We start from the raw sequence: 26,746 nt of genomic DNA, 5'->3' as shown, positions 1-26,746 counted from the left end.
ATGCAGGGGCACACATGTTCCAACATTCACATACATACATCACACACTAAGAAAGCAAGTGAAATAAAGGTTGAAAATGTTCACAGAGGTTAGGAGCACTGGAAAATGACCCAAGTTTAGTTCCCAGCACCCACATATGGTAACTCACAATTGCCTCTAACTCCAGCTTCAAGGGTTCTGATCACTTTTCTGGTCTCCATGGCCACTTGCACTCACATGCATATTTCCACACACAGATGCACACATTTATGCATAATTAAAGATAATTCATTAAAATGTTTTAGAAGAGAATGTTAGAAGGGATTTTTAGAGATATCTAAACTTAAACTTTCATATACATCATATATGAATGTTTTCACGTATGTTGTGTATTCTGACCTGTGTGAATTCACATCTTTTAACTTAGGCACTACTATCCCTACTTCACAACTGACAAAAAGAGAAGTTGAATATAAGCTTTTATATCTAAAGTGAGGGATCACTTGTGGTCGCCCTGTGCATAGCCCCATATTGGGCACCATGTGTGGGAAGCTGTCTTTTCGAGGCTGTAGTCGGAGCCAGCCAACTTGCCCACGGTTCATACCTATGAGGGGAAGTATAGACTGAAAGGCCCTCCTGACAATATTCCTGTGTCTCTGTCTTGTCTCTTAACATCATTAGCTAGCCCATCTTGGTCCATACACACCCTCTCAGGTACAAGCCATGGGCAAGTCGGCTGGCTCTGACTACAGCCTTGAGAAGACAGCTTCCCACAATCACCAGGTCTACGGCCACCAAAATGGAGTCCAATCCCTTTATGACTTCTGCCCAAAGCAAGAATGGCAAAAGGCATTTCAATGCATCTTTTCGCACATTTGGAGGAAATCATTTTTGCCCTCTCTTTCCAAAGAGCTGAGACAGAAATAGTATTATTATGTTCTGTCTATGCCCATTCAAAAGGATGATGTTTGTGCTCCAAGGACACAACAAAGCCCAGAAGTTTGGCCAAATGGTCCAGGTGTACAGGAAGAAATGTATCATCTATATTGGATGACTGTAGTGAGAAAAGGCTAAGGACACAAATTTTCATCCACGTAGGAATACACCTCAGCAAAGTGGTTATCACCAGGCTAAAGTTGGACAAAGACTATAAAAAAAAATCCTGGAAAGAAAAGTCAAGTCTCAACAAGTAAGAAAGGAGAAAGAAAGAAATGATTAAGAAGATACAGGAGTAGAGGAAAATCATATACAACATTCACTATAGACTGCCTAAGAAAAATAAAGTGAGGCACATCACAGATCTACTTTACTACATTACAGAGCTATACTTTCGAAATCATCAGAGGATTCTATGAGGAGACACTAACATTTTATAAACATTAATTATAAGTTATTCTTTGGGGGCTGAAGAGATGGCTGAGCAGTTATGAGTACTGGCTGTTCTTCACAAGGCCCTTGGTTTGAGTCATAGCACCCACATATTGACTTGAACTCCCAGCAAACATATAGTAGTTCACAGTCATCTATAAGTACAGTTTCAGGGGATCCAACACCCTCTTCTGGCCTCCACAGGTACCAGTCACACGCATGGTATATAGACATATATACAGGCAAAAACTTAGTTAATTAATTAAAATGTATTCTTTAATACATTATCTTAGGTAGGTGTGATAGTACACACCTGTAATCCCAACACTTGCACAGTGGGTACAGGAGTACCAGGAGTTCAAGGTTATCCCTGGCAATACAAGTTCAAGGCCATGAGACTCTGTCATGCACACACAAATGTATGTTATCATATCCAACATTCACACCAAGATAAGCAAAATGAGCATTATAAAATGTCATTACTAGCTAGGAATGTTGGCCTACACCTTTAGTCCCAAGACTCAGGACACAGACACAGGCAGAAGTTCAAGGCTAGCCTGGTATACACAGAGAAACCCAGACCAGACAAGGGTTACAAGGTGAGAGACTGTCTCAAAAATACTAAACAACCATTCTAATGAGCACACTGAAATATTATACTGTTCTACCTGAGCAGTACACCCATGTACATCTAACCTGGCATTAGCAACGGCAACCTACTAGCTGTCTCCTAGTTATTGAATAGTTACTGAAGTATTGCAGCACTTGTGTAGAACCTATGTTTTATTAAATCGTGTTCCCAATGTGTAAAAGTGTCATGATGCCAATTTGTATATGACAGAGAAATGTCATGTATGCTTCTACAGTAACAACAAATCCATTCACAAAGAAGTAAAGGATAAAACAGAAAATTGTGCTGTTTTGCTGTCATACCTCAAGACTACACAGGTCATAAGTGCAGTGCATGCCAGTGCTTAGTTAAGATGGAAAAGGCATTCAAATCTGTTTACAAGTGTCTGTATTGGGGTTAAAGGTGGCACATACAATGTTAGGTAATATCTGTGGTTTCTGATGTCTACTGGGGCTTTTAAAATATATTCCCAAAGTAGAAGGAGGGACTGTTACGCTAAAAATTTCTTCTTCAGGTTTGTCTTTTCTTTTCCTTTCCTTCCTTTCCTTCTGTCATTCTTTTTGACACTGAGGATAAACTTGTGACCTAACAAATACTGGGCATCATTACACCATCTATACTCTCAGCCAATGTTGCTCATTTCCAAAGCATGTTAATTTCTTTTGGGACAAAGTTTTATTGTTCATCCCTGGCTGGCCTGGTACTCATAGAGGTTGGCCCTAAACTCACAGAGGTCTGCCTTCTGAGTGCCAAGATACGGGCATGCATCATTACACCTGGCTCCAAATAATTTATTTATTTTTCTTATGTGTCTGCATTTGTGTGTGGTTATGTGAAGATGAACTGTAGGTATTCTCAGAAGCCAAAGGCACTAAATTCTGCTGTAGCCATAGTTAAAAACGGGTGCAATTTGCCCAGCATTGGTACGCTGCTAAGCCATTTCTCCAGCTCAAAATTAGTTTTACTTAATTAACTCTACAAACAAATTCACAAAATGTTTTGCACATTGGCAAGAGTTGTTGTAGGTCACTTACAGGAAAGTATGTCTCCACAATTTCAAAATTTTGAAATCCAATTATAATCCACACCAAGAGGGTAGCAATGGAAACAAAGACGATAAAGGGAACAAAGTAGCCACTGAGTTGGTCTGCAAACTGCTGGATAGGAGCCTAGAATTTAGAAGAATAATAATGAGTGACTTTAAGTCTTTTTTTCAAATACAGAATATATTTGGTAGTGAGCATAGACAGAAATATTTTAATAGAGTCCACATGAATGCAACTAGATCAGAAGAAAACACACATCAAGATTCGTAGTAGGAAGCTTTTTAGTATATGTGCTGCCGAAGTAAGTACTCGTAGTAGGAAGCTTTAAAGAAAACACCTTCTGCTTCTCCTAGGGGACTAGGTTACCTTTGATGTTTGTGCCTCCTCTACAAGTTTGACAATTTGAGAAAGGGTTGTGTCTGCTCCAACATGGGTTGCTCGGATAAGGAGGGATCCATTTTGGTTAATGGAACCTGCAATCACTGTGCTGCCAGGTTTCTTAGCCACAGGCATTGCCTCCCCTGAAGGAAGACGCAAAACAGACAACAAAAATGATTACTATCCTCTTGAAACATGTCTATTGATTCAGTGTCAACAAACACCCAGAAAAGACATTCTTCTCAAACTAGAATCTAGACACTTGAAAAGGTAAAAGTTGCCCTTCCTTTTTTCTCGCCTCCGTTTTAGGCCAAACACAGGATGTAGACTTTGAACTGGAAACGCTTACCATGTTAGCGCTTGTCCACAGATACTTTAGGAGCTTCATTCTACTCATAGAGCAGAAGTTCTCAAAGGGCATTTCGAAATGTGGGAGGGCATTTTTCTTTGTAACAGTGGATGGGAGTAGGCTGCTGCAACTAGTGCTTAGTAGGCCAGAGTCAGTGTCAGTAAATTATACTGCATAGCCCAAGACATGGAACTAAAGAAATTCTCATCCAAACTCAAAACAGTGGACCACTGTGAAACAGAACCCTGAATTAATAAATAAGCTGAGCATCCACTATGACTATCAGAGATGGGAGAGGTATTATTTTGATTCTGATCCACACTGGACTTTGTCAGCCAAGATTTCTAAACATCTTCCAGTCCTGCTTCCTTCAAGCTGCCCTGATGTGGAAAACTTCGAACTCTGGCCTAGTTTTGACTACATCAGAGACTAAAGCAGGAAAACAGAATATTTATCTGCTCTTGGAAATTTGCCAAAGTCAACCTGGCTCTACAAGGCACTGAGTAACTTTGTTCTTGTGCATTCTAGTAATTAAGAATCTTCAGTGTGGGTGTTAGAGTGATAGCTCAGCAGTTAGGAGTACATGCAGGCCAAATGCTAATACACATAAAACAAAAATCAATAAATCTTAAAAAAAGAAACTTCAATGTTTAGTCTTCAACACCATACCTAAAAACACAGTAAACCCGAGGAAACTGAAGGCAGTCTTTCTTTAAAGAACTCATATTCTTTGCTCACTATTTATACATTTATTGATTGTCCTTTAGTGTCTGCTTTTCATTATCACTTGGGATTCACTTCACTTTCATGTCATAATGCTCTGACAGAACATACCTGTGATGAGGGACTCATCTACCATGGAGTGCCCTTCGATAACGCGGCCATCCACTGGGAATTTGCCTCCGGGAACCACCTTAATTATATCTCCACGCTGCACAAGTTCCACATCCACGTGTTCTTCACTGCATGTAAGTTAACAGAAAAAGTGTCATGGCATCTGCTTCTTAGTTTCACCTTCACACACACAATTTGGAGATCATGCCAAGCTTATAGCTCCATAATTATTACCAACAGAACCTTGGACCAACATTTATGCTAGCAACATTTATATTAGTTTTGCTCACTGGTGGTAATGAACAAGGTTTTGGACCAAAGCAGACACTCTAATATTTATTCAATAATCACTGACTGGGCGTTGGTGGCACACACCTTTAATCCCAGCACTCGGGAGGCACAGGCAGGCAGATCTCTATGAGTTCGAGGCCAACATGGTCTACAGAGTTAGTTCCAGGACAGCCAAGGCTATTACACAGATAAACCCTGTCTCAGAAAACCAAAAAAAAAAAAAAAATCAATAGTCGTTGAATAAATGAAAGCTTAAAAAATAGCAGTACCACAGTAGCATACATTGATAATCCCAGAACTTGGGAAGTGGAGGCAGGAGAATAATGAGTTCAAAGTCATCCTGAGCTATATACAGTGAGTTCAAGATCAGCCTGTATTATATGAGACCCTCAGTAGTTATACATAATTGTCATCAGGTGTCTTATGTTTCTTCTTAAATAGAAGTTACAAAAGAAGGTCAGTAAGCTGGCTCAGCAAGGTAAGAGTGCTTGCTGCCAAGCCTAACAACCTGAGTGTTATCCCTAGGGCCCATATGGGAGGAGAAAACTCCCACAGGCTGTCCTCTGACCTCCACACATATGTATACTCATCACAATAAAATGTTTAAGACAAGTTACAAAACGAAATGAAGATAAATACCTCAGGAGGAGATTTTCAGAGTTAAGAGTTACAATAGTTGCCTCTGTTGCTTGTAGTGAAATTAGTTTTGCAAGAGCTTCTGAGGTTTTGCCCTATAAATTAAAACACAATAATGATGCTAAGAAAGAAACTGTTCAAACTTTTAACATTCACTCAAATATCAGCTTTACAACATTTAATCATAAAAAAGTTTTCATTGGAAAATGAATATTTTATAAAAAGCATTTAAAAGTACTAAGTATAATTTATGAAGGACTATAAGCATTCGAAAAATATCAGGAATCTAATTCATATATGAGCAAAGCACATGAATAGGTAGATCATTCAAGAGGGAATATAAATACTCAACATACGGGTAAAAGTTTATCCAGAAACTCAAACTAATGCCACCTTGTAATTACATTTAACATCTACTAACTTATAATTTTGGAAAAGATGCAATGCTGAAAACTCTGTAGTAAAATCTATTTTGCTGACAGACCCTCACTGGCAAAATTTCCCACAGCTTATAGAATCGAACCATGGAATGATATATGCTCTTTAAGACAACAGCATATCTTTTCTAATTACTCCTAAGTTACTCAGCTCACAGGAGATGATTATTAGACATGAATATGTCCAGTTTAGGATTATTTAATAGGAAAATTTGGAGAAAATTTAATCAAAAAGAACGGTTTAGTAAACGAGAGCACAGTGACCTGATAGAGATAGCAAGTGATTGCCTAGACTACAGCCAGGGAAAAACTATAAAGTGCTTTCTACTCTGCTAAACATACAGTTACATGGAACAGGACTAGAAACTGACTTTCATCACAAGGGAGCATGGATGGACTTTGACATACATTTTAAGCCACATGGTCAAATCAGTTCTCAATAATCTGGTATAACAAAAAAGTACTTCTCAAATGTCTCTCATAAAGTACCATGGACATACTATTCTTTGGCAGTAATATAAATTTGGTACATTTTCTAAAGATACTGCTAAAACAAAAATGGTTAACTATATAAATCAATACATATTTCCAATAAGCAGTCTAGAAAATATTAGGGTCTTTGTCACCTTTCTTACTTTACCTTTGCTATATGTTCCAGCCATCGACCTAAGGCAATAAACACAAAGAGCATAGGAGGAGTATCAAAGAAGGTAATAGGGTTCACTCTAGCTCTCTCATACATTGCGACCAGAAGAATAACCAGAGAGTAGGCAAACGCGATGGTAGTTGCGAGCACAATCAGCACATCCATATTTGCTGTCTTATGCTTCAGTGCTTTGTAAGCCTGAATGTAGAAATACCAGCCTCCACAAAACTGTAACAGAAGAGTGATAATTACTGAATTTCCTTAGACACCAAAATTCATATGTACACCTAAATAAATTTAGCAGAAAGTATCAATGTTTACATCCTTTGCCTTTTAACTAATCCATATACACTAAGAGGATATATTGTTATAGATCCTCATATGTATCCCAACTGGCCTTGAACTTGTTAAGATCTTCCTGCCTCTGCTTTGCAACTCCTAGGATTATAGGCATGCATCACCACACCTAGCTGTAAGGAGATTTTGAGCTAGAACAAGATTGCATTTTAGCAGAGCTATGTGCAGAAGAAGTGCTTCAAATTTGCTGTGCAAGATACCAAGGGACATCCTCTATGACCCAAAGGATACTTCACAACGTAAAGAATGTCAGATGACTATTGCATTTTTTTTTCTTTTTGATGCTAGCCTAAATAAGTAAGCTAGGAAACAAATTTATACATTTTGTAAAAGGCTTTTTTAAATATATAAACTCAGTCCTTTTCCAAAAGTCAATCATAAACAGCTCATTCTGTTGGGAAATATAATAGGAGAGCTTGTCTTTCATTAGTGCAACTGGTATTAATTAATTGCTAGTGCTATTGCTTTTTGTTTTGCTTGGGGTTTTTTGGTGGTGCTGGGATTGAACCTGGGGCTCTCCATATACTAGGCTACTAATCTACTACTGAACTACACCATCAGCCCTCACTTTTAAACCTTTATTGGAGATTAAATAAAGGAAAAACTTATTAAATGGAAGTGTAACTTTTTACAGCAAAATTTTTTTTCTCTCAAAATAAGGGTAGAAAAATATAGAAAGCAAATAACTTTAGTTATTAAAAAATAGAAATTATATATGACAGCAGACAGGAATATCCAGTTTAAAAAGTCAAAATCTTTTTCTCTGCTATATTATGAAATAATGTTCTCAGGGATTAAATGAAATATATTAGCTACTTTAGTTATTCATAAAACATCAAATGATCAGGCTATTATCAATTTATTAATGGAAAATAACAATGCCTACCACATTTTGGTTATTTTTTCTTTATCAATAAATATACTTGCTAACATGCAACTTGCCTGTACAGGTAGACACAATAAAAGGGACAGCAAATTCATAATGGACAGTCCAGGCAGGATCTGACGCTCCAGGAACATAGAAGAATGGATCTTGATCATTTCTTCATTACTCATACTCTGATTATGGTGAAGAGTTGCAAAGTGGTGATCCATAACCATCATATATATCATCAGCCCCATGACAGGGATACAGAAAAACAGGCTCACAAGGAAAGACCTTCTCCATCTTACATGGGAAACATTTGTAAAAGAAAAATATATTTTAGTGAGTACCTGAAAGTTAAATATTCTGCATACAATAGAGAAACCCAGATTGTAACCATCTCACCCAGTGTTAAGAATGATGTCATTGGGACTGTAGCAACAGCTCAGCAGTTAAGAGCTCATACTGCTCTTGCAGAGGACCCAAGTTAAGTTCAAAGTACCTGTGTTAGCTCACAAGCACCTGTAACTCCCATACCAGAACTCATCTGAACTCCATAGACTCCTGCATACATATGGCATACATTCACATGTACACATATGCATATTTCTTAAAAAGCAGTTCTTAAAAATGCTATAGTAATTGCATGCTAACAGGATGTTAAATTTCTAAAGGAAATTGAATAGCATTTTATTGACAATTCCAAAGTACTTACTGTTTTATTTCTCGTTTATGATCTAAGTGACTGGCTGACCGATCTTTCTTGACCAAAGAAGCTTCAAAACCCAAGCTCTAAGGAAATTCATGAGAAAAAAAATGTCATTTCACTCAATGTAGAGATACTCCAGGCCATGCTGGTATCACTTAGAACAGTTCAGTTCAATTCCTGAGCAAAAGTCATTTTGAGGAATAGAAACATGAAGCTGTCCAGAGCTTTATGCCCTTGACTACTTTGGTTTCTAATTTTGCAAAGAAATTAATAGCTCATTGATTTTAGCTAATGTCTATTCTGCTGCTTTCAAACTAGCAGTTTCACTCAAGTGCAGTAGACATTTTCAGTAACAGTGAACAAAAGCTAGCACTATGTTACTATAGATTGATCAAGGACTTGCCTACATAGTTTTCATTCCTGTTCCTTCATAAAAAGAATATGCACAAAAATTCTTTTCCCCCAATAAAACTAAGTATACAAAGACAACTACAACTAGGTAGTGGACACAGACAGTTACAGACACCATGTTTTCAACTGCTAGGAAAACAGCTGCCATCATCTAGCTGCTAGCAGTGTAACATGGAGAAAAGAGCAAATGTGAGCTGTGGGGGACCAATGTCCAGGGTTAAGTCTCGTGGGACTCAACAAGTAACTTCTCAAGTTGTTTTACTGTGGTAGAATATTATTCTAAGGTGTGTTCATTTTGTTTATGCTCTGGAATGTTTCTTTAATAATGCAAAGATGTGTTTGATTAAATAAATTTCACCCGCAGTCAGGAGGGTGCACCAGCAACTAGCTGACAGGAAGTGGTAAGGAGGAGCCAGGTGGAGAAGGGTTTTTAAGGGGCAAGAACCAGCTCGAGGACTTTTGGAGGGACTGGAGAAGGAAAGGAGGTGAGCTACTTGCTATCCAGCCTCTCCGAGGAACAGAATTCCACCTCAACCTTTGAATCTTGAGTTCTTTAGAGGAATAGAGATGTAGATCAGTTCCCCTGTAGCTGTGAAGAGTTGGTGCCTGAGAGGCTGTGACTCTTGTGGCCTTATTGCTGATAGCAGCAGAGTTGCAGTTGCTGATTCGGACAGTCGTGGCGTAAAAGGCAGTAACAATTTAAAAAGAGAACATTTCACTTCTGAAATAAGATGGCAGCCCTGCTGTTGAGAATCCATAACTGAAGCTTGGCAGCAGAATTGAGTACCTGCTGAGGGTGGCTAGGGTAGGTACTCAGTAATACCAGCTTCACAGATATCAACTGTACTGCTGGCTAAATGAATAACGTATAACATGGTTTCATTCATCAGAATACCATATTCATAGCACACTGAAACTCTGCACTTGTATGTCTTACTACTTAAGACACGCTGAAGAACACAAAATGAACTTAGCACAAGGAAAGGAGTTGGCATTTTAACTTAAAAGTGTTTTTGTTTTATTTTATTCTGCGTTGCTTTAACAAAACCATAACACATCTAGCATGATGCTTTAAATTTATGGTGATTAACTTGAATCTTCCTTATAAATTGCACTTTATATCCATTTCCTAAATACTTTGTGATAGTTTCAGCTTAAGTCTGCTCATGATTAATAGTGCAAATATACCTTAGTCCAGATTTCCCTGATGAAGGCCATGGGGGAGGGGAGCAAAGGCAGATACACACTAATGTCTTTCCATTGTCTCTATATAATGTAAACCAGATGTGATTCCAGGAGGTGGCTGACTGGCAAGGTAAGATAGAAAAGCAAAGTCATGGCACTTACTTCAATGGTATGGATAATATCTCTGGGACCAATAATTTCTGGATCGTATTTAATATGTGCTTTGTTGGTTGCCAAGGCCACAGAGCAGTAGAAGATCCCTTTGTGTTTTGTGAGAGTAGACTCGATTTTATGGACACAGGAAGCGCATGTCATTCCTCTCACCTGTTTAAAAACAAAGCCTTTGTTATTGCAAATACCCCTCTCCTTCAATTAAAAAAGAGGCAGTACTTCTAACTAAAAGGACTATCATAACACAGGATTGTCTTACAGAATTTTATCTGTGCAATTAGTATACTTTTGATATTATCATTAGAATTTGTTAGATAAGGGACCTTTGATGTGTTCTCCGAGGGAATGAAAAAGATCCAGAATTGATTCTGAAGAGAATTATACTAAGGTACACATATACTAAAAGCCATGAAGTTGTATATTTTCAATGAGTGGATAATGCAGTATGTGAGTTATATCTTGATAAAAAATTTAATAAAGAACTCCATTTTTGTTGTGTACATATATGGTAAACATGTATATATGTTTATGTGTGAGAAGTTGTGTGTGTGTGTGTCTATATGCATACACATGTATGGAGGCCAGAGGCTGAAATTACATATCTTACTTATAATTGCTCTACTTTATTGACTGGGATTACTGAGCCAACATCTTTAGATGAATACAAAACTCATCCTTTTCTGGCTTCCAAGGGCACCCTAATACATGTGGTATATGTTCAAGCACACACACACTCACAAGTACAAATAAAACTTTAAAAAAATATGTTATGTATATGGGTGTTTTGCCTACATATATGTCTTTGCACCACATGTGTGTATTGTACCCTTATAAGCCAGAAGAGGGTGCCAAATACCCTGGGACTGGAGTTATAACCAGTTGTGAGCCACCATGTAGGTGCTGAAGTTTGAACCTGGGTTCTTTAGAAGAGCAGCCAGTGTTCTTAACTGCTAAGCCATCTGTCTAATCCATTTAAAAATTTTAAGTAAATATGGGATAGAAAGATGGCTCAGTAGTTAAAGAGAACTTACTGGTCTTACAGAGGACCCAAGTGGGTTGACACAACTGCCTGTAATTCCAGATTCAAAGAATCTGACATCATCTGACATCGTGCAGGTACTTGCACACATGTGGAATATATACAGAAATACACACATACATGGATAAATAAAAATGTTTTAAGCAAGTAAAATGTTAAGTATATATAAAATTCTTCCACAAAAGCAAGAAAACTTTTTTTAACTGTCTTAACCAATTTGGTTTTCAACTTGTAGATATCCAGGAAACATTTGTTCAAAACCAATTCAGAGGAATTTGGGTAAGAGCAGCAAGCTGTGTGGCATTATAATCTGTTGCATTCTCTTCTCTTCTCTGCATTCTGTGGAAGGGAACTAAAAGCCCACAACCATGAAGAAAAACAACAGTATAGCCATTGGACATCACAGAACAAAGAGGTCAGTCAGAACCTCCTTTTCAGAGAACTGTTACCATTTCACCTGTCAGATGGTTCTTGGAAATGTGCCCTCCAAAAATTTCCGCCCTGAGTGGATGACTGGAATTCACTGTGTGCAAAAAGCCTCCTTCCTGGGTAACATCTCAATGGTTTCATTATTTAGGGGAAGTAGACACAAGGTCCCATTCTCAATCAAGAAGCTATTTCCAATTAACAACCATGTGCAAAGGAAAAATTAGTTTCTTCAAGAGTCTCCAGGTATCAAAACTTCACTTAAGAGCAGGCCCCATGCCCAGCAGTAGATGGCCAACATAAAGTAAACTTAAAAGTAGTTTTGGAGATTTATTGTCTCCTATTGCTGTGTTTAGACTGTCTTTTTAACCTTACTTGACTTTTTCTAGTATATTACAGTTTCTGATTTTGTGTTTTTATGGGTTCATGTTTGTGTGTATACATATATATACTTTTCTTGTGCTTTTGATTAGTTTCTTTTTTGTTATTTCATTCATTTTGTTTTATTCTTGTTTGCCTTTTCTATTTGTCTGTTTTCTTAACAGAGAAAGGAGTTGGAAGGTTGGGGAGGATCTGGGAGGAGATGAGGGAGGAAAAATCATGATCAGAACATAATATATGAAAATAGTTTTGCTTTTTATAAATTTAAATTCTTTAGTTCTTTGAGAATTTCATACAATATGTACTGGTCATATTAACATCCTCTCCCACAACTCTTCCTATATCCACACCCACTTCCCTCCCAACTTCTTGTGTCTTTTTTTTTTTTAACCCATCAGGTTCATTTTTTCCCCCTTTACACTATAGTTATTTTGGTGCAAAGTTGGTTTATCTTTTTCTTTCATTTCCCTCCTTTACCTTCCTTAAGACCTCAAACTCCCAGGAATCCTCCTGTCTCTGCCTCCCAAAAGCTGAGATTATGAACATGCACAACCAAACACTATTTTAAATGCATTTACTTACGTATGGTGTTTGAGAATGACTAATCAGAGTCAATTATCTCCTTTTACCATGTAGGTCACAAAGACTAACCTCTGGTCATCAGACTTATGGGCAAGCACTTTAACTGGCTAAGCCATCTTGCCACCCCCTACCAACATTTTTGGTTTTTAAAAAGATTAATTCCATTCCATGCTTGAAAACTGTCATTAAGTCACAGCCTTCTAATCGTCTAGTTTTTTTCATGTTCATTCTATGCCCTATTTTCCAAGGTGTTATTACTTATATGATTTTTCTCGGAAAGCCTTTCCAAGTTTCTCTTAGAAGTCTATTAATAACACAAAAGTTCCCACTTACAACAAGTTCCAAAGTGCCATCCCCTTCATCAGCATTTTCCATCACCATGGCTCCAAATCCAAGCTCTCGGATAAACTCTGCTATCACTGGGGGCTGGATAACAGCTGGGTTATATCTTACTTCTGCTTTGCCAGCCATCAGGGCCACAAGTACAGAATATATTCCTGGGAACATTGATAAAAAATAATGCACATAATAGGTTTTACAAAAAGAAAAAGAAAGAATGATGCTATAACTACTTTTCATATTTTTCAGTTAAGTACAAAAATATTAAAGAGAATTTGGAGAAATTTACTACTCAACTTTTTATACAAGTCTTAAACCCAAACAATTTAAAACCATTTTAAAAGGTGACCTTAGTTCCTTAAACTTATTATACATTTAGAATTAGAAATAATTAGAAATATAAATCAGAACTCACAGAAACCTGTCTGCCTCTGTATCCTAAGTGCTAGGATTAAACACATGCATCACTACACCTGGCTCATCCTTTTATTTTGTTAGAGACAGAATCTTGCTGTCACTCATGCTAACATAAAATTCCTAGACACAAGCTATCTTCCTGCCCCAGCCTCCCAGATGGCCAGGAGCACAGGGTTCATAACAACCAGGTCTTATTTATCTATATTCTTACCGATTCTACTCCCAATCCTCTAAACAGATTATGCCGAAGCAAATCCCAAGCACCCCAATACTTTGTGTGCAAATATTTAAATATTAATCTCAAAAATCTCCTTACAAACAACCACAATAGGACTGGGAATGCAAGTGGTAGAACACTTTCTTGGTATGTGTCAGATTCAATCACATACCACATCACTTTCACATCTAAAACAATTTTCTTAAACCTATTCATTTACAATTTTCCAACTAAATTAGAATCCAAATAAGATCAATATATTACAATGAGATAAATCTACATCTTGTAGAAAGAAAGCACTTTTAGAAATTAATAAAACCTGGGCTGTGGACATAGCTCAGTTGATAGAGTGCTTGCCTAGAACACATGAGATCCTGAGTTGTATCCTATAAAACTAGGCAGGGTGGTACATGTTTGTGATCCTAGCACTCAGGAGTTTGAGAATATCTTTGACTACATAAAGAGTTTGAGGTCTACATGAGATACTATCTCAAAAAACAAAACAAAACTAATTCCCTCCCTAAGAGAAATGAAGAGAATTCTACACTCAGGAAGACAATTTAAGAATGTACCAATATACACACTATAATATTGTCAAATGACAGCCATTTAAAATTTATCAAGTTTTGCTGTCACACATTAATTTCAAAAGGTACAATATAGCTTGCTAATAAAACAAATGAGTTTACTTTCTGACAAATGCTACTTGCAGATACAAACTTTAATTTCTGCTTCTCTAGGCCAGCTATAGCTATGATTGCCAAGAAGATACTAAAAGCACACAACAAAAAATGGCTCTTTCTAGGAACCTATGGTACTGGGAAGGTACTTACAAGGAATTAGGTTCAAGAATGCACATATTACTGGGCAGTGGTGGTGCACGCCTTTAATCCAAGCACTCAGGAGGCAGAGGCAGGTGGACCTCTGTGAGTTAAGGCCAGCCTGGTCTACAGAAAAAAGTTCTAGGACTACATAGAGAAACCCTGTCTCCAAAGCAGAAGAATCCACAGGTCAGCTCTGAAGTTTGATTGTCAAAAAATAAATACTAATTTATGAACAGATTTTATTTATAAAAGTATCTAATATAATCTCAATCTTCTATATAAAGTGCTTAAACTTTGAGTTTATAGTTAGAAAATTATTCCAATGATCAAAGAAAATGTCTGTTATGAAGAAAAGAGTAAGACCAGGCAGTGGTGGTGCATACCTTTAAACTCAGCACTCAGGAGACAGAGGCAGATGGATCTCTGTGAGTTGGAACTCACTTAGTCTAGAGAGGGAGTTTCAGGCAGCAAGAGCTACATAGAGAAAACCTGTCTTTAATAAAATGAAAGAGAAAAGTAATATAGATGAAGTAGAATAAATATTTATGCTTCTGTTCAATGTATTTAGCAGCCTGCCCCCCCCCAAAAAAAGAATATAGCTTTTCAAATTTCAAAAGGCAGTTATTTTAATTTTAACAGATCTCTCAGGCATAACAAGAACTCTTTCTGATCTTTTCCCTCTCAGGGGTGGTACTGGGCAATTGAGCACAAACCTCACAGAGGCTAGACATGGTACATGCACTGCCAATGAGTCGTGCTGTCCCAAAGAGCTTAACTCTTCAAACCACTGGGCTCTTTAAAGTAAGGCAATGCAGACTTAATGAGGAGCCCACTACTTCTTAGTTCCACAGGCTAAGGCCAATCGTGTGTTAACAAGTGGTAAAAAGGATAGCAGAAGTTAACAGAGAAAATGAGCTTAACAAATTTTGAAATGGGAGCTGGGAGTGTCACTTCATATCCAAGCATGTATTTAGCTATCACAAGGCCATGAGAAGACAATTATAACTAGCAGTGACAACATCTCATGAAAAGAAAGTTTCTACAATGCCCTTCAAACAGGAACTGTTCAAACTTCTTCTGCATTCATTTGCTTGTCAACATTCATTTATCCCCTCCTTCCCTCCATTTCTTCTTCCCTTTTCTTATTTGAGGTACGATCTCCCTATGTAGTCCTAGCTATCCTGGAACTGGCTATGCAAACCAGGCTGACCTCAAATTCACAGTGCTATACCTGCTTCTGTCACTCTTACTTTTAATGAATCAAGCAAAGCCTTGACTGCATATCCAGTCAGGAAAAGTGGAGGCTGAAATAAATAATGCATGAATAATCGAATGAAGATACCACAATGAACGAAAGATGTATGTCTTACATATCACAAAAAATAATCTTCTGGTCTTATTATAAAAGATGATGTGCTAATTACACTTGAATTTATTTCCTCAATTGACAGGATATGCTTACCACATTAATCCTTACTTCCTTATCCAGCCCTTGTGAGTAACACATATCATTAAAACACCGAGGGTTATGGCAGCCAAAGTACCAAACATAAGACTTTGGTCTCATTAAACATAATCACATGTCTATATGGTTAACTAACCTACTGTGCTATACTGAAACATCTACAAATATGAATATAAATTTGAGCTAAAACATCAGAGTGACTGAAGAAAAACTATGGGGTTGATTTTCAAAGATTCTGTAACCCGAAGTTAAAATGCACAATACTACAAGGGAAGATCAAAGATCAAACTGTTAGAAGAGACAATATAATTTTACACAAATATGGTTTGTCTCTGTTGCTTTATATAGGTAAGACAATATCTAACTCCTATTCATTATCACTTTTAAGGAAAGCATTAGCAAAAACTGTAGCTTCTCATAGTCTATTATAGTCATGGTTTATAATAGTAATGCTATGTATATTTTTTTTCAGCTATGAAGTTTTCAGTAAACTTCACTGGCATTAAAATGTGACCCTAAGACAAATGAAATAACACTAGCAAAAACTACCAGAAATTCAGGGTTGTTCTGTGCATTGAGGATTTTCTTTATGAAGTCTTGGGAAAAATTACAAGCATGGCCACAAAACACAATGGGAAAGAGTTTGGAAACAAGTACACTTAAAAGTGTCTTACCTTCTTCTCGCCTTAAATTCCGTTCAATGTTTGCTACACAAGAAGCACAAGTCATTCCAGAGACCTGTATGTAACACTTGCTGTGAGCTGGTGTCATCACATTATCTGGCTCATTAGTTGAGGGCAAAAGTGGTGTTTCCAGTGAGGGCTGAGCTATCACTACCAGTGGCTCGTTCATGTCTGGGGGAAAAGGAAAGGTTCCTTTTATTTGTGGTAATAATTATTCTCTGGCTGCTACCTTGTCATATATCAAAATCTACACCTACATGCCTGCCATCTATTTCTTTAAAATAAGAAAGTCCTAAAAGCCCTCAACAAATACATTGTTATTACTCTTTCTCAGCATTGTCTTTGAATGGTTTACTGCCCACCCAGGTCCCAAGAAAATAGGAACCATGTGAATATATAAAAGTTTAGTTACATCAGATTCTTCTAGCCATTATCTCCAAACCCAACCCCAAGTAGAGAATAACTGGTTTCCAGACAGTTCTTATACTTGTATTTAACTTGCATTATCATGCTGACAATTTGCACACTGACATTAAAATAATTCTCCCTATGATGTGTGTGTGCATACATATATACGTGACAAAGTTTAATTTACAAATCAGGCCCTGATGTGGGATGATAGAGTATTTTCTTTAATTTGCCAAATGCAAACAGACTAAATGTTGTAACTATAATTCTTGCTTGATAACTGTTTTGATATATGTTATTGTACTATGTTAAAGTAAAAACCTTTTTAATTGGACAAAAGGGGAGATGTGGTGGGATGTCCTTGTGTATGCTGTCAATATGTGTTGTTTTTATTAGCTGATGAATAAAGCTGATTGCAGAATAGAGCCAGGTGGGAAATTCAAACAAAGTTACAGAGAAAAAGAGGGTGGAGTCAGGGAGATGTCATGTAGTTACTAGGGAAGCAAGATGTGAGGTAACAAGCCATGAGTTTCTTGGTAAAATATAGAATAATACAAATGAGTTAATTTAATTGTGAGAGCTGGTCAGTAATATGCCTGAACCATTGGCCAAAAAATTATAAATAATATTAAATCTCTGAGTGTTATTTGGCAACTGGCGGATGGAACGAGAAATCTCCAACTACAAGGCGCAATAAGGGTTTAACAACTGATAATAAAGCAAAATAATTATAACAACACACTGTTATTGAGTCATCTCTCCAACCTCCTCATATGGCTTTTTGTACAGTGTATCACATATAGGTATAAACCACCATGTTTGTTCTGCCTTTAAGTTTTTAGGCTCATGATATCCTTAGGCATTTTTGTACACACTGGTGACTACTGCCATAGGACTCATTTGTAAGAAGTGGAATTTTAGCCTGGTGTGGTGGTGCATGCCCTTAATCCTAGCATTAAGGAGACAGGTTCATCTCTGTAAGTCCAAGGCCAGTCAGGCTGATACAATAAGGGACACATAGTAAAACCCTTTCTCAAAACGAAAGGGTAGAATTTCAGTGATTGTGAATAATTTCTCATTGATAAAAGCTAAATGAAGGAACAAAATAGGAATACAAAAGCATTAGGGATATCAAAGAAAAAACGATGATTACCTGGCAAGACAGCATCAAATCCCATGTCTTCAATTGCTTCTCGTAAGGTTTCTGGAGAAGTTAGTAGAGGATCATATTCAACAGTTCCAGTACTATTTGCGAGGGAAACATGGATGGATTTTACACCTGGCTTTTTTGATATGACACCCTCTATAGACTGCACACAAGAATTACAAGTCATGCCATTAATGTTAATCACAGTTTCTTGGGTCAGAGGCTGACTAACTATGTTCAAAGGCATCTTTTGAAGAGATGAACTGGAGGGAGAGCTGGAGGTACTTTCAACTTCATTTGCAATACTAACTCTGTATTGCCCTGGTGAAACGGCCTCTATTGCTTTTCTCAGCATTTCTGGAGTGACTGAGCTTGCATTGTACTTTACAATGGCTGACCTGTTCTCTAAAGAAACGACTATACTGCTTACATACTGGAGTGTAGATAAAGCACTTTCGATATTTGACACACATGATTTACAATGCATGCCCTCTATGATGAATGTGGCTGTTGAATCACTGGGATATGATGGGCTCTTTTGCTGTGATCCTTCTGGAGATTTGACTGGTGTGTTCTTCAGGCGCTCAACATCAATGGCTCCCAATTTGAGGTACTTGGGCTGCTTTTTTATGAAGGCTGGGAAGCCCACAGCTTCAATCTGCTTCTTTATTTCCTCTGCTGTGATCAGATGAGGTTGATAAACAATAGTAGCTTCCTGGTTGTCGAGTGACACTAATTAATAAAGAGAAACATATTTAACTTAGTTATTCCTGGACCACTTCAGAGTCAGTTGCTGTTCTCTTTCAATCTTCTCAATACTTTTTCTTAAATGTTTTTCTGCTTTTCAGAAAATGGAATTGACATACACGGGAAACAAGCAAAGGACATGACCACTGCTTCTATGGTCTCCATATTTCTGCATCACTCCAGTAGAACACCCCAGAGAGCCTGTTCAGGAAGCCTGAACTCCACAAACTGTTACTGCAGCTGCCTTTTCTACTAAAGTTCAAGACTCTTGTAACCTTTCATTATAATCATTAACTTCACTAACATTAATCCTGGGAATATGCTACACCTCCAACTTCAATGAAGCAGGAAGCAATTGCAAGCCCATGGATTTGAAACTCTTGCCTGGGAAGAAAACAAAAGGTTTAAAGATCAAAACACAAAATAGCTTTACAAAACAATCAAAAAATGACACGAGATAAATTACCTTTAATTCGCTGAACACCTTGCAGCTTCCCAACTTTGCCTTCAATGGTGCTAGTGCATGAATGGCAGGTCATCCCTTCCACTTTCATCTTCAGCATGACTTCCCCTGCCTGAGGCATGCTGTGCTCTTCACAAGCTCCTGAATTTTTCTCCTGAGTTCCCATTTCTAAACTGAGGTCTGGGACCAGCTCCACGATCTGACTGGCACTCACTATAGAAGGGATTATGGTTACTACTGCAGTTCTTTGCTGAGGGGAAATCTTAACGCCAGTCACACCCTTGGTCTTGAGCAATGTGCTTTGGATGTGGTCCCATGGCAGAGCCAGTGGAGCAGAAACAGTCAGAAACACAGTATTGGTTAAAACAGGGAGAGGGTTAGCATTGTGGAGAAGAGCATCAAAGCCCATGTCATCGATAGCTTCTTGAAGGGTCTTTGGAGTCTGAAGTTTAGGGTCATAAATAATAGTTGCACTTTTTTCTTCTAGTGAAACCTTTTGGAAAGAAATTTCAGAAGTTAGATTAGTTCAACTATATTATATAAGAATTAAGACTATCATGGGAATTAAGAATGGGCAGTGGTGGCACATGCCTTATTCCCAGCACTCAGGAAGCAGAGGCAAGCAGATCTCTGTAAATTCAAGGTCAGCCTGGTCTACAAAGCAAGTTCCAGGGCAGCCATAGGTATTACACAGAGAAACCTTGTCTCAAAAACAAACAAAAAGATGATGATGATGATCAAAGATCAAGAACCAAACCCTCTACCCCGCCCCCAGAGCCATCTCACATTCCAGTGCCTACCTCCAGACACTTAGTTCACACACTGGCCTTCCCTCATAAAGGTAGCTCTCACTTCTCATCAAAGAAGCTTCTCTCCTACAGATCAGGACTATTATAGAACATCCACAACTGGCCAAAATGCAGAGAACCATGAGGTACTCATCCCCAACTGATAAATCCTATACCTAAGGCTCAGGGAATATTGTAGAAGAGAGGACATAAAAATTTTAAGATCCAAAAGACCAGGATGTCTGCTAATAGAGTAGAAGATGACCCCATGAAACCACAACAATATGGTTTTCTAAACAAGAGCTGCACAATGACAATACCAGTTGACATGCCAGCATAGATGGAAGAAATCTTACAAGGTCCCACCCCTAAATACAGAGATACAGCCAATTAATGGTTGCTAAGAGATGGAGAATCAGTCTTCTTCAGGGATGGTGGTCATCCCTAAACATATGATCAATACTAAGTGGATTCAGCTGTGTGTGTGTGTGTGTGTGTGTGAACATGTAGCAATAATAAAGAACAAAGAGATTGTGAATTTGAAATGGAGTTGGGGGAGACATGGGAGGAATTGGAAATGGGGAAGAATGAGGTAAATACCCATACTCATATACAAAACTTGCAACAAAATAAATTTTAAAAGTAAAATAAATTTTAAGAAGAGAATATCAATCATACCACATTCAACAAGAATGCAATAAATAACAGCACTAGAAACTAATGGTTTCTCAATTAAGTTTTCATCTTTACTATTCTTGTTGGAAAGAAACACAGAATGTCCAGTATACCTAAAAGAGAAATGTATAGGCCTTCACAACTGTGGTGCCAATCAGGTATGCAAACTAAGTGCACTGATAAGCACACTCAAGAATTTCACCACACAATACAGACTACACTTTCCTAACATATCCTTTCATAAATTACAGCAACATGTCACATTATACTGATTTAAATGATTACACAGAAAATAAGACCACTATAGAAAATAAAAGATAGGGCTAGAAAGATGACTCAGTAGTTAAGAACATCTGCTGTGCAATCATGAGGACTGGAGCTCATATCTCAGCACCTACATAACAATCCAGGCATCCAGCACACAGCTTTTAGTGTAGCTCAGAGTGGGGCAAAGACAGAACAATTGTTGGAATTGCTGGTTTCCATAGAAACATAGGAGAAGAAACTTGCCTCAAAAGGAAAAGGGAGATTGTAATAGATGAGGATAGTGGAAGCTCTCTCTGGTCTTTGAGCACCCATGTATATAAATAAAAAATTTTTTTAATTGAAAAGTAATATAAAGTCTAATTCTTTAAAAATATTAAAGGAAAGAGGTATAGCTCAGTGGTAGAGTGGATACTTTGCATGCACAAGACCCTAGATGTAATGCCCTAGATCTAATTGCCAGTACAAATGGAAAGAGGGAGGGAGAAAAGGAGGGAGGGAAGGAGGGAGGGAGTGAGGGAGTGAGGGGGCTAGAAAAGGAGGGAGGGAAGAAGAGATTGGGAAGTATGCCCCATTATCTTCTAGGGTTTTTATAGGTAGCAGTTTCTTTGTAGCAGTAATAAGTTATAAGCTAAATGTAAACAAGGAACATCTAACACTTGCTAAGCACTTGTGTGCCAGGAAATGGGATTCTTAGGACACAATGCTGAAAGTGGCACACTCACATGGATCAACACTAGGACAGAGAATATAGAGAGTCGCTAATCATTGGTCCCTGACACTATGGCTCAGAAAAGGCTCTTTAAAGGAAACAATGCCTATTAAAAGGTGAAGGGATTCAGTACATATGAAGAAACTGCAGACAAATGGAAGCACAAAGGTAAAAAATATGAGAGCCTGGGAATGAAAAAATTGCTCTATTAGGGAGTCTTATGTAAATAATAGTTTGTAATTTATCTTAATGGTAATAGAGTACTATGAAGAAGTTACATAGGGGGATGACATGATATCTCTATCTTAAAGAATCATTGCAGAGGCAGTACAGAAGATGATGGGGTGGTTGGAGAGACACCAATGAGGAAGCTACTTCAATTGCAGCAACAGCATAACACAGGCTCTTCAGACACATGCATGGGGAAAAAGGGAACAGAGGCAGTTCTAAGACATGCTTAACACATCAAGACCCAACAACAAGTAGAGATGGTAACATGCCTTGTATTTTCCTAGCTTGGGCCAGTGGGCAGGTAGTAGTGATGTTACATGATATGAGAGAGGAAGGAAACGGGTAGTTAGCAGAGTAGAATAGAAGGGACAAATGATTAATTTAATACTACAACCGTTCAAGATAGCAGTAGAATAATGTTTAAATAACAGTTAAAAGATAGGTACCATTAAAATAATGCAAAGTAACTCAGAATAGAAAATCTTGTTTTAAATCTGCTGTGATAATTGTACAGTTAAATATTTTGTTTACTTTAATTTTTTTTCTTTTTGATTTTTTGTATGGTTGTTTTGGCTGCATGTATGTTTGTGCAAAATGTGTGTAGTGGCCACAGAAACCAGAAAAGGTCATAGTAGCACTTGAAACTGGACGAATAGATAGCTATTAGCTATCATTTGGGTTCTAGGAATCAAACCCAGATCTTCTGAGAGAGCAGACTACTAAGTAAAACCCCTTTTGCTTATTTTTCTCCTGTTTTATTAATTTATTTTTTACATTCCAATCCCAGATCCCCCTCCTTCCTCTCCTCCTGCTCCCCTCCACTTCCCCCACCCACCTCCCATGTGCTCCTTGGAGAGGGTAAGGCCTCCTCTAGGAAGTCTACTAAGTCAGTCTCATCATCTAGTTGAGGCAGGACCAAGGCACCTCTCCACCCCCCAACACCTGTGTCTAGGCGGGGCAAGGTATCTCTCCATATAGAATGGGCTCCACTAAGTCAGTTTGCGCATTAGTGTTAGATCTTAAACCCACTGCCAGTGGCCTCATATATTGTTCCAGTTGCACCATTGTCACCTATATTAAGGGAGTCTAGTTTGGTGTTATGCATGTTTCCCATTTGTCAGACCTGAGGCAGTGATATCTCACTAGCTCGGGTCAGCTGAGTCTGTGGTTTCCACAACATGGTCTTCACTCCTTTGTTCATAATTTTGCTCCTCCCTCACTTTTATTGTACTGCAGGAGCTTGGCCCATTTGTTAGTTGTGGATTTCTGCATCTGTTTCCATGTTTCTGGAAGAGGTATCTAGCTTCTCTGGGGTTGTAGGTTGTAGGTTGTAGGTAGGATATCTTTTGCTTTATGTCTGGTATCCCCTTTTGCTTATTTTAATGAACTCCATCTTTTTATTTCTTCCTTTTGCTCTATAACTGATAACAATGCATTTGATAAAAATTTGAAATATTGTCACAGCATGGAGGTTCCTAAGGCTCAGATAACTCCAGTTAGGTAGCTTTTTCTTAATTGTGGAAAAGAGCACTAGCATATATGATCCAAAACAGAAATGGGAAAATTATTTATATTGGTTTTAGATTATACCATAATAACATTTTTCCATGAAAAGGAAAAAAATTAAAGCCACACACGGTGACACACTCTTATAATTCCTGCATTCAGGGGGATGGGGTGGGAAAATGGTAAGTTCAAGGTCAGCCTGGCTATAGCACAAATTACAGTCCAGCCTGGAGCACATAGTCTTCTTTCAGGGAACTGGGGTTCAATTTTCAGCACCCATACTGCCGCTAACAGGCATCAATAACTCCAGTTCCGGGGACTAAACATCATCTTCTGGCCTCTATGGGCACTATACATGCACATGATGTACAGACATACATGTTGGCAAAACACCCAATATACACAAAATAAAAATAAAGCTTGGGGCTGGAAAGATGGCTTAATAAGAGTATTTGGTGCTCTTGCAAAGGAGCTTGATTCAATTTCCAGTACCCACATGACAGCTCATAACATTATTTGTGACTCTGATTCCAGACCTACATGCAGGCAAAACACTCACACATATAAAATAAAATAATAAAAATAAAACAAATTCATATTTTTTCAAATTATAGTTTACAGACGTACATGCTTTTAAAAGATACAACATAATGGTAGCCACTATCAAATGCAGGTCTTTGTGTTATTAAATAGATCTGTTTTAATCTTACTTGCCTGAGGTCTTGACATTCTGATTAAGGAAACAGATGCAAGTACAGTTTAATAGTAGTATATCTGTTTAGTCTGCAAGGACCTAGGGTAATCCTGAGTGTTGCAAATAAAAGGCTTTATGTAATTTAGACAGTCTGGCTAAAGGAGAAGAGGGAGAATAGATCACTGATTATCATGGCCTATGCATAAGTCTTAAGCAGTACAGGGCATTTTCAGGAGTGGGTGGCACTGTGCTGCCCAATGGTGGGGTGGTAGTGGTGGGGGTGGGGTGGTGCTTAATGAATCTGCACATGCATTTCTGATATCTGCTGCATAAGGCAGGAACCTTCAAAATAAACTGCTATATTAACATACCCTCAAACAGTTCTTTTCTTTTCATCTAAAACTGTATGATACAAACTGGATATGCCCAGAAACATTCCTTGTCCTAACTTTTTGAACATGTGCTCCACTATTTTGGGCTAATCATACCCCAAATTTTGTCTACTATCATTTCTTCTTAAATTAAGACCTTAAACTCATAATCAGGATTGTACTGCTTAATTAAGCATCTTCAACAATGGGCCAGCTCCTGCATGGAAACATGTAGACTTCTTGAATAAAATCCTCAAGCTTCCTTGGTAACAGGTAAGCACTACTTTGGAAATAGTTACCCCATCACCTGTAGGAAATAAATCTTTCTCTGTTTCTTTATGTTTGGCTGTGCTTGATAAAACCATGTCTCAACAATAAAAAATAAAAAGTAGTATTTCCCCATGTTACTCATTCTGCAGATTAAGAAACATGTTCTTATTTAGTTACTTCTATTTCTATGTTTTAAAGCAAGATGACCATGTTCAGCGCACGTCACTTTGGGGTATTAGGACTTACGCTCACTTTGTTTTGGGAAGAAAGTCACACAGTAGCTAAGAATCATCAAAGACAGCTCTGAGTGCCAAACCTTGGGTAAGAAGCTAAGTTGGCATTTATTTACCTAACAAATATTTACTGAGTATCCATTATGTGCCTGGCATTGTACTGGCTGTTAGAGACACAATGGTGAGGAAAACCAGGCAAGGCTGTGCAGAGCTAGAAATTGCTGGTAGTTGCCTGAGCAGCTCTCCTTTCACATGCTGCTCTCATCCCTAAATCACCACCGCCAACTCCCCACACTGTTGCAAAGTTTCTACAGAATTTTTCATTAGGAATCAATGCTGTCATTTGATTTTTAGAGAAACTATTTTCTACTATATCAAGAGCCCCTTTGAATGTAATCAGAACAGCCTACAGATTATGAGCACAGGAAGCACTGAAGACAGAGGAGTATGAACTAGTTAGCAGGAGGCAGTAGTGGGAGAGAAGAAAGGGAAGTAAACTAATGGTACTCTGTGATGTTAGCAACAACAGATGTGGCGGTGCCCGCCTATGGTCTTAACACTCAGGAGGTGCCTGCCAACAGAAAGATCAGAACTCCAAGATCATCCTGTACTACATGTTAAGTTTGAGGCCATACACACATACACATCACCACGACCATACTGTAGAGAGGTTGCTAACTGTCCACATAATTTATATTAGTGCTTTTCATTTTCTGTGTCTCTTGAAATGTTAAACATAAAATTCAGACACAAAACTAGGCATTGTAGCTCATATCTATAATTCTAGCACTTGAGAGGCTAAAGCAGAAGGATCAGTGAAGGTTTGAGAATAACCTGGAATACATAGTGAGTTCCAGGTGAGCCTGGGCTACACAATGAAACTCTATCCAAAACAGCAGGGGATAGGGGAGGCAAACCAGATGCAATATATTTCCCTACATGCAATTTCTTTTATTTCTGAGACAGACTTTCTCTGTGTAACTTTGAAGCCTGTCCTGGAACTAGCTCTGTAGACCAGGCTGGCTTTGAACTCACAAGAGATCTGCCTGCCTCTGCCTCCGAGTGCACCACCAACACTTATCCTCTACATATAATTTCCATGTAAACTGTATAAATACATAGCTTACATCTTCTATTCTTGAACAATATGAAATTAGGAAATACATCCTACTTCTTTACTTTCCCAAGAAGAACAGAGAAAATACTCACTTTTAACTCTACTCTTCTATAAATGTTTAAAATGGTGTCAGGAAAATGGATTAGTACATAAAGACATTTACTACTAAGTCTAACAACCTGAGTTTGAGCCCCAGGACCTATATTATGAAAAGAGAGAACCAAATACAACAAGTTATCCTGTACAATCTCCACACATGTGTCATATTCTCTCTCTCTCTCTCTCTCTCTCTCTCTCTCTCTCACACACACACACACACACACACACACACACAAATAGACTGAAGGAAAGAAGGAAAGAAGCAAGCAAGGAAGGAAGGAAGGAAGGAACGAAGGAACGAAGGAAGGAAGGAAGGAAGGAAGGAAGGAAGGAACGAAGGAAGGAACGAAGGAAG

The 26,746-nt window shown here is 38.1% G+C and overlaps 1 protein-coding gene across 1 annotated transcript in view; it reads right to left on the bottom strand.

Moving 5' to 3' along the window:
- Positions 1–26,746, bottom strand: part of Atp7a (ATPase copper transporting alpha) — a 101,115-nt gene that overhangs the window by 20,368 nt on the left and 54,001 nt on the right. Inside the window, exons 3-14 of the mRNA XM_051178651.1 lie at positions 19,435–19,924; positions 18,228–18,953; positions 16,658–16,837; positions 13,055–13,218; positions 10,285–10,446; positions 8,533–8,609; positions 7,895–8,120; positions 6,590–6,823; positions 5,516–5,607; positions 4,586–4,713; positions 3,391–3,545; positions 3,013–3,147 (exon numbers count right to left, since the gene is read on the bottom strand). Of these exons, the coding sequence (XP_051034608.1) occupies positions 3,013–3,147; positions 3,391–3,545; positions 4,586–4,713; positions 5,516–5,607; positions 6,590–6,823; positions 7,895–8,120; positions 8,533–8,609; positions 10,285–10,446; positions 13,055–13,218; positions 16,658–16,837; positions 18,228–18,953; positions 19,435–19,924 (2,769 nt within the window). The remainder of the gene's footprint in view (positions 1–3,012; positions 3,148–3,390; positions 3,546–4,585; positions 4,714–5,515; positions 5,608–6,589; positions 6,824–7,894; positions 8,121–8,532; positions 8,610–10,284; positions 10,447–13,054; positions 13,219–16,657; positions 16,838–18,227; positions 18,954–19,434; positions 19,925–26,746) is intronic.

This window comes from Phodopus roborovskii, unplaced genomic scaffold (genome assembly GCF_943737965.1).
Source record: "Phodopus roborovskii unplaced genomic scaffold, PHOROB, whole genome shotgun sequence".
NCBI lineage: Eukaryota > Metazoa > Chordata > Mammalia > Rodentia > Cricetidae > Phodopus > Phodopus roborovskii.
This window is presented reverse-complemented; position numbering and strand designations above follow the sequence as displayed.